This window comes from Cololabis saira, chromosome 22 (assembly GCF_033807715.1).
Source record: "Cololabis saira isolate AMF1-May2022 chromosome 22, fColSai1.1, whole genome shotgun sequence".
In the NCBI taxonomy this organism is placed as follows: Eukaryota; Metazoa; Chordata; class Actinopteri; order Beloniformes; family Belonidae; genus Cololabis; species Cololabis saira.
In genome coordinates, this window is record NC_084608.1 from 24,755,573 (window position 1) to 24,767,398 (window position 11,826).

At 37.8% G+C, this 11,826-nt stretch overlaps 1 protein-coding gene across 2 annotated transcripts; it reads left to right on the forward strand.

The window, feature by feature from the left end:
* The first annotated feature begins 711 nt into the window (after nt 1-711).
* Nucleotides 712-9,543, forward strand: cdv3 (carnitine deficiency-associated gene expressed in ventricle 3). Of its 2 annotated transcripts, none has more exons than XM_061713137.1 (5): nt 712-1,141; nt 2,920-2,996; nt 7,762-7,895; nt 8,041-8,206; nt 8,299-9,543. In XM_061713137.1, exons 1-5 carry the CDS (start codon nt 950-952, stop codon nt 8,423-8,425), a joined length of 696 nt encoding a protein of 231 aa, XP_061569121.1. In that variant the 5' UTR covers nt 712-949; the 3' UTR covers nt 8,426-9,543. The 2 variants fall into 2 exon arrangements, with proteins under 2 accessions (XP_061569121.1, XP_061569122.1); XM_061713138.1 differs by having other exon boundaries at nt 2,923-2,996.
* Nucleotides 9,544-11,826: the final 2,283 nt, after the last annotated feature.

Below are 11,826 nucleotides of genomic sequence, written 5' to 3' on the forward strand. Positions count from 1 at the left end.
CTCGTGGCCATGCATTAATTATCTCGTGGCCACGCATTAATAACTCGTGGCCACGCATTGATTATCTCGTGGCCACGCATTAATAACTCGTGGCCACGCATTAATAACTCGTGGCCACGCATTGATTATCTCGTGGCCACGCATTGATTATCTTGTGGCCACGCATTAATAACTCGTGGCCACGCATTAATTATCTCGTGGCCATGCATTGATTATCTCGTGGCCACGCATTGATTATCTCGTGGCCACGCATTGATTATCTCGTGGCCACGCATTGATTATCTCGTGGCCACGCATTGATTATCTCGTGGCCACGCATTGATTATCTCGTGGCACGAGATATTAACTCGTGGCCACGAGATATTAAAGTAAATACAGGCATATAATTTATGTTTAGTTGTGGAAAGGGGGTGGGATTAAATAAGTGTATACTTCCTCCAACTCCTTTTCGAACATGTAACTGATTTTTTAACTGACTGTGTTTTGATGTGTTTTTTTTTCTTTATGAGGTGGAATGCCCACCTGTATTTGTTTCTCTTATCTTTTTTTCTTGTTTTTTTTATACAAATAAAATAAAAACGAACGAACAGCGAACTTTTATTGTGTGCAAACCATGGATCTATTAATAACGTGCAAACTAATAAAATAAAATAAAATAAATTCCGTGTGCGTCACTTCCGGTGTAGAGGAAGTGCTTCCGGGAGACGCGGCTGGTTTGTCAAATATCCGTGCATGGCATGGTTGACAGTAGCTAGCGACTCAGGCAGGGAACCCGGGCACGCGTTTTTATCCGCCTGTAAAATAAGCTAAACCCTCATCCTCCAGGGCAACTCCACCCCCGGCCGTCTTAGCAGCCGTCTCGACCCCTTTGTCACCAGTCTTTTCCCGCCTGTTCCCCGTCTTTCCTCCCTCTCACCGGCGGCTCGTGGACGAACTGCTGCTCCTGAAAATGGCGGATCTCCCCCCAGAGAAGAGCCTGGACGACTTCTTCGCCAAGCGGGATAAAAAGAAGAAGAAAGAGAAGGGCAAGGGGAAGGAGTCGTCCTCCACCGCCACCACCATGACGGCACTGGTGAAAAAGACCAAGAGAGAGAAGGAGAAATCTGCCAAAAACGAGAACCAGGACGCTCAGATCGATAAGGTAACTTTTCCTTTTTTTTTCCTTTGGCCCTCGTGTGGTCTAGACCAGGTCCAGGTTTGAATCTGTGCCTCTAAAAGTGAAGTCCACATGTTAAATTCTAGTTTATTGATTGCATCTGGTTTTTAAACACTAGTCAGGGTTGTATAATGTGACACGATGACACAAAATGACGGCCATGAGCAGCATATGGTTCCTCTCTGACTCTCATGGACACGCAGCTGGGTTTCTCTGCAGCTTTGTGAGGGATGTGACGGATCTGTTTAAGCAGCTCACTGCTGGGCCCTTTTTAAACCTCATCATTTGGGAGTAGATCATGATAATTGTGAAGGGAAACTGTATCTTGGCGTGGCTGTGCAACAAGGCCCGAAGCTGCTACTTGGATATTTCCAGGTCCAAGACTCAGAGTAATCAATCACTGTGTAAAATAATCACTGTGCAATAATAATATTAACCAATAATCACTGTGCAATAATAATTATAACCAAAAATCACTGTGCAATAATAATAATGACCATAACCTCAATCATATGCTGTAACAAAGCACCTTTTCAATAATCATGTCTACCTCATACTGCTTCACCTTTCACCTTTTAAAAGAAAACAAAAATTGTATATATGTTAATAAGAGCTGTCATTTGTCTTGTATTACCTGACTTGGCCAATAAACCTGATTCTGATGAAAGCGAGATGAGTTGGCAAAATTCTGTGCAATATTCCTACATATAAATATACTGTCATCTGTAAAAAAAAACGATTCAAATGCACCATAACCTTTTTTTATATTATTCATATTTCTTATATTTTCTTATTGCTTTATATTTCTTATTGTTTGCACTACTGCTATTTGTCTTGCACTGGAGAGGTGATGCTGCTTCAAATCTCACTGTACCCAGGTATACTGACAATAAAGTATTCTGATTCTGATCCTGATTCATTTGTTGCACCTCATAATCGTCAAAATCAGGGTTATTGACCAAGACAGGGAATTTGACTCCGGTTATTTTCCCTCACTGTACAGTAGGGATGGGCGGTATGGACTAAAACATGTATCATGATAATTTCTGGCATTTATCCCGATAACGATAAAAATGACGATTAAAAAAAATACCACATCAACAGGAATTTTTCTTTCTTTCTTTCTTTCTTTCTTTCTTTCTTTCTTGCTCATTTCCTTCCTTCCTTCTTTCCTCCTGCTCTCTCCTTCCTTCATCCCTTCCTCTTTTCTCCCTTTCTTCCTTCTTTCCTTGTTTTCTCCCTTCCTTTTCCCCTTCCTTCCTTCTTTCCTTGTTTTCTCCCTTCCTTTTCCCCTTCCTTCCTTCCTTTACATACGTTCTGTGTCGATTTAACGTAGAACCATAAATCCGACTTTACACAAAAACATCATCAACGGGAATTTATCGTTTTTACCGCGAGATGACACATTCTTATCGTGGGGAATTTTTTTGACGGTATATCGTGAACGGTAAAATATCGCCCATCCCTACTGTACAGTAAATAGACAAATGGCTCTTGTTAACATATATAAAATTTAAAAAAAAAAAGGTGAAAGGTGCAGCAGTATGGGGTAGACATGGTTATTGAAAGGTGCATTGTTACAGCATATGATTGTGGTTATTATTGTTATTGCACAGTTATTGATTGATTACTCTGAGACTCTATGAGTGTTATTAATTTGTGTAACTATTTCCCTGCAGAATTATACATGCTATATGCATTTTATACTCTGCAGGTAAGATTGCTTGCCATAAAATAGGTGAATAATGTGTCAATTTGCCTAGGAGGACGAGGAATGGAAAGAGTTTGAGCAAAAAGAAGTGGACTACAGCGGACTGAGGCTCCAGTCTATGCAGATAAGGTGAGAAGAATATTGGCTTTGGTGACATTTGCACCTAAACTTGGGTGGATTCAGGTTGGTGCCAATGAAACTTATCCCCTGTAGCTGATCTGCCTTCATTAGTATTTACAATACAGACCTCTCTTAGAGTTTGGTTGTATTTTCTTTAATCACAGGGACTTTTCAATTATTTTTTTTTAAATTATGAACAGTTTTTGTTATTACCAATAAAAGTTCCTTCTCTTTAGTGGTTTTACTACAGGAAATGTAGCCCATTGCAATTCATAAAAATGTTTTATTGGGTATTTTGTTGTCATATTTCAGAGTAAGAACCTCACCAACATGAAAAGAGTAATTTGTGACACAGATTACTTTTAAGTTTCTATAATATAGTTATGTATTAAGTCAAGCTACAGATCAGATTGTAACAATATGGAATTTGAAACATGATCAATTTGACTATTTACTGTTAAATTAATTATAATAAGAAGGGCTGTAACAGATCATGTACCTTACATTTTGGAACATACCACAAAATACCAATAAAGATACATCATGCCTCCATTGCTCATTATTATCATTTACATTTTAGTAAATGTATAAGATACTTCTCCTGTTAATGGGGTGGGGAGTGGGATGATGTTTTTTCTTATGTGTAGATACTGTATGTTCAACATATTGCCATGGTAATATGGCATGCTTGTGTGGCAATACAATTATACTGTGATGATTTTGTCCACCAACATTGAATTAAACCTAAATATCATGAGGTAATGTATGTTGTTGCTGCAGCTGGGGGCCCTCCTGTAGCCTCATGCATACCATTGTTGTCATTTTTACAGGGAAACCCAAGTGCTCCTATACTGCTGATTCAAAATGTGCCAGATGCTTTTCAAATTCCTCCACCCAACACACTCACAATCCACATCATACTTCTTTTCAAAAAGAAAACAAAATAATCATGCAACATGCTGCAGATAATGGGCAGTGAACTGTTATAGCCCGAATAAGTAACTGAAATACCTATATATCCAATTTGACTGTTAATATAAACTGAAAGAAATCTATTTTTGGCAAAAATGTAAAAGAAAAATGATTCTGTGTCACTTGCCTTTGTGTTTGTGTTACAATCTTTTGTCCAAAATGCAACATTTGCAGATCGAAATATAAATTAAACAAGTGTTTGAAATGAGATGTTCATTTAGAGTTGAAGTTGGATACAAACTCCAAAAGCCATTTTTGTCTATAAACCTCTCGTACTAATGCAAATAACATGAATGTTGCAGTTTCACTTCCTTGAATACTACATGCTGTGAATTTGGTACGATTCAAGGATTTCTGAACTGATTTTCAAAATAATTAAATTTGTTTTCAGGAGATTGACATGAAATATAAAAAAAAAATGGTTTGAGTTGCGTGTAATTTTTTTCCATCAGTGTTTATTGCTACTATTGAGGTTTTTTTTTTAGAAAATTAGTTCAACTCTAAATAGATTCAAATTTAAGTGGCAAAAAAATCACATGCGCCATCATCAGTATGACAGGAAAATAAAATTATCATAAGTGTATTAAGTAAGTAAGTAAAATTGTCTAATTTCCTTTCCAGTAGTTTCTAAATTACTGGATCAACAACCCTAGCATGAATGCACGTTAAACTAATTAATGCAATAATTACGTAAATTAATACACGTGAGATTGATGTGAAACGTGTTTTTAACTTTGTGGAAAAATGGTTCATTAGTTATGTCTACATTATTGTACAGCTGTTAAAAATCTGAGATTGATCCAAATTTATTGTATATTAACTGTTTCAGTCTAGTATGAATTTAAAAAATCTAAACGCACATGAACAAAGGTATTTCTGCCAGTTGGCTTTATGGTGCACTTTAGGTCATACAGAATCTACACATGTGACCAACTCTGGGCGATAATACACAGACGTGCATGCAAACAACATTAAACAGTGGAAACGGAGCAACAAGCACTGCTGACTTTCTTTAGTATCAGAAAATGCAGCCAAAGTCTGCATTAAGGAAAGGTCCCATATTATCCCTAGAAATCTAGATGTACCACTAGCAAATTTAAATAGTCTTTGCAGGTACATCCATCTGCTGGAGCTCATTAAAAATGCCCCAAAGTAATTGGGAGCCAGTCAAAGCCATCTATCCTCGTAGAGAGTCTGTGGGTAGATGTATTTTGTCTGACGGGCTAATGCAAACGTTTAATTTACTCTTTTACTCGACACACTCCCATTGACTTGTTTTGGTCACTTTGAATACATCGCCTTGTCTGTTCCTCTGATTGGCCGTAGTGCTAACTGACTGTGTGTAAAGGCAGTTTGATAAGCAACCAATGGTGCCGCCCTATTGATCCTTTTCAGACCCTACATCTTTCTAGGTGGGGGTCTGATCTATCAGGCTAAAATTATACAATTTTTACCCCTATTTATTGATCAAGTACCAAAATAGAGCTCTTTTACTTTAATGCAACATAAAAACTGTCTGGGTCTGTAAGGTGGTAAAACCTAAATCTTCTGGTTTCTGCAGTGAGCACCCTCTTTATCCTCCCCTGCTGTGGCTATTCTGTCATGTTATTATTTAGACATGTTATTGCTATTGATGTGACAGTGTTTCTTTCTGAACTGAATCATGTTTAATAAGAATGAGCCCGACCCCATCATGTGGTGGAGTTTCGAGGGCTGATCTGCAGTTAATGCTTGTGTAACAGTGTGAACAGAAAGCTGTTTTGAGGGGAAAGAAAAACAAAAACCTTAGAAATAAGCAGCTGCTTCAAGACTTTTCTTCGTTGGTTGATTAGTTGTGCAGCCTTTTTTCATTTTTTTTCTTCTTTAAACTCAAAACAACTGACCGTCTGAAAACCAGTTATATGACGGTTTAAAACAACTTTTGAAAATCAAGATATGGTCCTTTTGATAAACTGCGACTGCTTACGGATGAAATTGACCTGTAAAAATGTATTAGTAGGGCTGGTATCGATTCAAATGTCAAGAATCGATTCGATTCCGATTCTTAATATTCAGAATCGATTATCATGATTCTATTCGATCCGATTCGATATTGATTTGGCTTAGTGTTATTTAAAATGTTTTTTGAGCTGTTGCCTGGATTATATGACTGTAAAATAACTAGTGAAATAATAATTTCACAATAATTATTGTGAAATAAGAAATAAATAACTCAAACAAGCCTTTCAATATCCATTTAAAGTGCAAAAAAGAAAGAAATTGCAACCGTTCATGCAGTAAACAAATCATTTTAGCTTATCTAATTTATTCTGTCACCACACACACATATTGCAATGAAGCACCTGGCATTTTTCAGAAGTGTCACGACAAACTGTGTCCGACTACTGGGATTAAAGTTCACCTGGCGAAAATGGGGGGGGGAAAATTGATCTTTAGACTTAAGAATCGATTTTTAGGAATTAATGAGAATCGATTTAGAATCGGAAAATCATTTTTTTTCAACACAGGCCTAATTATCAGCAAAGTGTTTGGTCCAGTTTCCCTCATAAACATGAACCCAGTGAACCTAGATGACCGTGTGATATCCTTTTACACCTGTGTAATGTGGATGAGAATCTTTTTTGGAACGGAGCTAACGCAGACCACCAGTGCGCCGTTAACTTTTTACAGCAGGGTTTTATGCAGTGAATACGGACGATTGTATAAGCAATCCGAGTTTGTAAATCAGTGTCATAAGCTATTATAAAAATCCACAAAACATACTTTCCCTTATACACTTGGCTCACCCCGATAACGTGTAAATGATTTCTTCATGACGCTGCAGCTGTTCCTCTTTGGGGGTTGGCACAACTGTGGCATCAGTGTGTATTTCTACACAGAAAGCCAGTGTTGTGGCATACATGGGCTTTACAATAGTGACCTTGAATTGCCTTGTTGCTGAAATGTGCTTTATAAATAAAATTGCCTTGCCTTGAATTTAGACTTTATCAGAGGAGGTCAACGGAGTATTTTAATAGGAGCCTAAATATTTCAGGCATTCAATGCCTCTAACCTATTTAGGTTGCTATTAGCTCACCTTCATGTGCACGCACATCGTCATACCGATCCATTTATGGGGAAGCAGTGGCCTTGAACTTGCTGCGTCATTTTTAAGGTTTTTCCCTGTAGCATAGCCAACATACGGTCAAATTAGGGTCGATTTAGGTACAGAACATGTCTTTTTTAAATATGCATTTTAGCTTGGTGCCTCATATGATGTAATGAGTATTTAACAAATCATTTATTCTATAAGTTCCATTGCAGGATAAATGAAGCACCTTTCTATCTCAATATGTAACTGAAAGATAACCTTAAAGCCTTTATGACAAAACAGTTACCTTTATATTAACATAGACATGAAGACAGAACAATGGTCATTGATCATTAGTCTTGACGGAGCGTCATGTTCCCATGACAACGAGCCTAAAACAAAGAGCTGAGAGAATTTGCGAGACAAAACAAATCATTTTGACCGTGGCACTTTCCTTTTTGTTTTTGTATTATTTGTATCCGTCTAGGCAAAGTATACGATATGTAAATAAAGTGCAACTGAGTCTCAATGTGGCTGCTAGCGTTATTTTCTTATGTCATGATTAAGTGCTCCATTCTTGGAGAGTGAGTGAGCCATACTGTAATATCTAATAACTACTATAAAGTATAATAATTTGTCACCAAATACTTTCAAATTAAAATATAAACAGGGTGTTGTTTTTATGTTATTAATTATCTATTTTATCTCTGCTGACTATGTGGTCATTTCCAGTGACGAAAAAGAGGAAGAAGAGTATGAAAAGGAGGAAGTAGGAGAGGATGGGGAGATTATTCTTGTTAGTGGAGACAAAGTGTCCGGTCCCTGGAACAAATCGGGCGCTGCTCCTCCTCCCGCTCCAGCCGTGGGTGAGTAGACTGATTTCAATACCCAACTTTATTTACTTAACAGTCTAAAAATCATACTTGAAAACTTGATAATTGTGGAGTTTATAGACATTTTTGTTTAATTTGATATATTGTGGTAGAAGATAAACCTCTTTCTTTCTTTCAGTGGAGCCTGAGGAGGAGCCTGAGTCGAAGCCTTCCGGCGTGTACCGGCCTCCGGGGGCTCGACTCACCACCACCAAACGATCCGCCAACCAGGGCCCTCCCGAGATCTACAGTGACGCACAGTTCCCCTCTCTGCTGGCCTCCGCCAAGCACGTCGAGACACGCAAGTAAGCCCCGTTCCAGCAATACTTTTCTCAATACGTCGAGACATTCACATTTAGTGGTTTTCTGACTGTTGTGGTGCACGTTTGTGTTGCAGAGACAAAGAAATGGAGAAGACCTTTGAGGTTGTGAAACACAAGAGCCGCGGTAGAGAGGAGAACAGCGGCTCTTCTATGCAGCAGTTGCAGCTCGACAACCAGTATGCCATTCTGGGGGACAAGTAAAACCTCTGCCCTCCGTCCCCGGGCCCCTCCAGCACGGTCCCGCTCAGCCCCCCTGAAGGAAGCTGAACTCTCCAGCTGTGAGGACGAGTCCTGACAGAGCTCCTGCTGCCACCCTCACCACACACAACACACACAGTTACACACAAAACCACCGCAGACACACTCCCTTTAACACACCCAAATCATGTGGTCGGCACAAATGAAGGATTGCATCTGAGGGGCTGATGAAAAAGGGGCAATAACTGAAACGGAATTAGCAAAATACACCCAAATGTACGACACTGCAGCAGCAACAAGCGGCAACATTCGTTGCGTCGTGTGGATTGTTCTCAGCAGCAGTTTTTTGGCGCAACTTCTCTCTGGACTGCATCTTGCTTTGACAAAGCCACAGAGGATTGAAAATGACTTTAGGCAAAATGATTTTACAAACTTCTGTGAAAATATCTATTTTTTTGCAAGATTGTTATAATCCAATCGCACGTGGTTATTTGAGGTGTGTTTTTGAGTTGCGGTTGGGGCTCCAAGAGTGGGGATTCTACCTCAGCGGTGTAGCTGGTGGTGACCATGTGGACTGAGCTTTTTTCTTTTCTTTTTTTTTTTTTTTTCTTGGTCCTTTTCTTTTCCCGCTGTAGTGGTGAAAGAGCGCAAACATGCAAATTGGCTATCAGGCTCTTTAATTTAGAAACTCGAAGCTTTATCATTCATATATTGACGACACTCTGGAGAAATCTGGGGACAAGAAACTATGGGTTGTGGTCTTCATCTTCTAGGATTTCTATATAAAGTGACCTTACTGATAGTCCTTTTGAAGTGTTGTCTCGTAGGCTGTTTGCTGCCTCTGGATCTCACCACCGTTTGAAGAACAAGGAATCATACAAACGAGAAAAACCCTCTGTTGGGGAATGTAGTGCTGTTGTAGTTTGCCTGATGATTACAGTTACTAACCTTCATATCTGGTGTTTGATTTTGGTGCCCTTACTTTTTCTCTTGCTACAATAGAAGAAGAGTAACGGTTGTTTCTGATCTGACACTATGATTTTGAAAACAGATGCTTCACTTTGGTTTAACACCTGGTTACCACAAATATCTCAATTAAAAACATGGTTGTTGTCCTTGTGGATATTTGGTTCTGATCTTTTTTTAAGGTGCTCATTTCAACACCCAGTTCTAGGTCTTCTTTTTTATGAGTGCTTTTCTTCGGGGGCAGTCGAAGCGTCTGTGCCCGGTTCTCCAGAGTTCCAGCTGTTACACTGCTATGTCCATTTTGTAAACGAACGGAGATCTATTCAATCACAGAACGGTGGTACTTCCATTTAAAATATAACTAGTTTTTACTACGAGCAGAGTGTTTTAGGAAAATGTCAAAATGATGTCTGTTCCTGCTATGAAATGGTTAGTTGTAGAGCATTGCCCCTCGCTGGAACACTGGATGGAAGTAAAAGAATTGATGAAAGAGAAGAGGCTAATCCCCCAAATAATGTGAATTTATTTGAGTTGTAAACTTGGTCTCCTACGGTCTTCTTTTCCAGAGAACTTAATGTTCATTCGTAAACTCACAGCTTGTGTCAACCTACTATCCCTTCTGGAGTCGCACATTTAATTCCTCTGTTGACTCATTTTATCCATGTAGGTGTCTCTCGACAGTACTTGGTGGAAGCGTTATGATATTCAAGCTCCTTTTGAAGGAGAAAAAGTGACCTAATACCAAGCATATTAACAAATAAAGAGCCTTTCTCACACAAGAGACTTTTGTTTATTTAAGGACAACTGAAATGTCGATGTGCCGCCGTACGTCACATCCCCCTGCTCCATCTTCATTTCTTCTTTTCCTAAAAAAAAATTAGATGAAAATTCAAAATAAGACACTTTGCTTTCTCTCGTGGTTTTTATTTTAAGGTTTAAGTAGGAATAAGGGGTTGCTGTTTCTAAAAACATTAAAACTTAAGATTTATGCAACTTCAACTGAAGATGGCATGAATTACCAAATGAAACAATAAACAATGAATAAAATTCCTTTTTTCTTTTTGTATAACAAGATAACCAAATAATGTAGTTATATACAATCTAATGACCTTTTAGATATGTTTAAAAAAAGATAAAATTCAAAGAAGCTTTAGTAAAATCAAATCAAGCAGAGTGACCCTACCTGTTTTAGTTGTTTGTTTCTGGAGCTGAAATTGAAGCAGATGTTTTGATCAGGAAAAAGGTGTAACCTCAAACTAAAGCTGTAATAACGGGTGTTGCTTTTACCCCTCCGTACATGAAATTTCCTAAAGACGTGGGAAATTATATTACGTTTTTTATCTTGTTGCAGATGTGTTCATTGTTGGACATCATGTATTTCTGTCACTAATTAAGATTCATTAATTTCCTATACCCGCTTGATCCTATACAGGGTCACGGGGCTCTGCTGGATCCTGCCCCAGCTCGTTACAGGTGAAAGGTCGTCAGCCGGCCACATTTACAGACAATTAACCACTAATAAACCATTGTTGGACTGGGAAGAGGCCGGCTTACTTATCCCACACAGGAACTGCCAGGCCCGGGAGTTGAACCAGGAACCTTCTTGCTGTGAGGTAACAGTGCTAAACACTAACCCACCAAGCTAAGTTCAAACTGTTGTCTTTTTGTCAGGTGTATTTATTAAATCGACAGAATCAAACCTCATATTCATGACAGGTTTAACAAAAGGAACTACGTAACAATACCAGTCCTGACCACACGGTGGCAGTATATCACTTGAAAGTTCACGTGACACCCCAGTACTGTATTGTCAGTGGATACAGCATCATTATATATATATATATATATATATATATATATATATATATATATATATATATATATATATATATATATATATATATATATATATATATATATATATATATATATATATTTATGTATATGAAGAGATATTGCGTGTTTAGCAAACTAAGTTATATTTTAAAAATATATATTTTTTTAGTTTTAATGTCTAAATATTCACATGTCTTGTTTGTGATGGTGCCATAGAAATAGTAAGCCTTTATTATCATTATACTTCTACAATGACATTATTGATTGTGGAAGAATAAATCCCTGCAAAAACGGTAGTATAACCAAAATATCCATTATATGAGTTAGCCTTCTGCCATCAAACCTTTTCTTTTTTTTTTTTTTTTTTAAAGGAGTGTACCTTTTATAGTCTAATTTCTAATTAAAATATCTCAGTAACTTCTGAAAATATGTCCATAGAAAATATCAGTTTACCATATTGTTTTGTTTATTTTAAATTGAGTAAAGTTGAAGGTATTTTATTGCAATTAAACTGCGTTTTTATTATTATTATTATTATTATTACAGAAAGAGTGAAGGACACGCAATCTGCCGTTTTGCAGTGTAATAATACAGAACTGAAC

Bases quoted from the DNA above. Each gene is read 5' to 3' on its own strand.
- cdv3 (XM_061713137.1), top strand. From the start codon at position 950: ATGGCGGATCTCCCCCCAGAGAAGAGCCTGGACGACTTCTTCGCCAAG. The intron at 1,142-2,919 runs GTAACTTTTCCT...CAATTTGCCTAG, and splicing joins AGGACGCTCAGATCGATAAG to GAGGACGAGGAATGGAAAGA. The intron at 7,896-8,040 runs GTGAGTAGACTG...TCTTTCTTTCAG, and splicing joins TCCTCCCGCTCCAGCCGTGG to TGGAGCCTGAGGAGGAGCCT.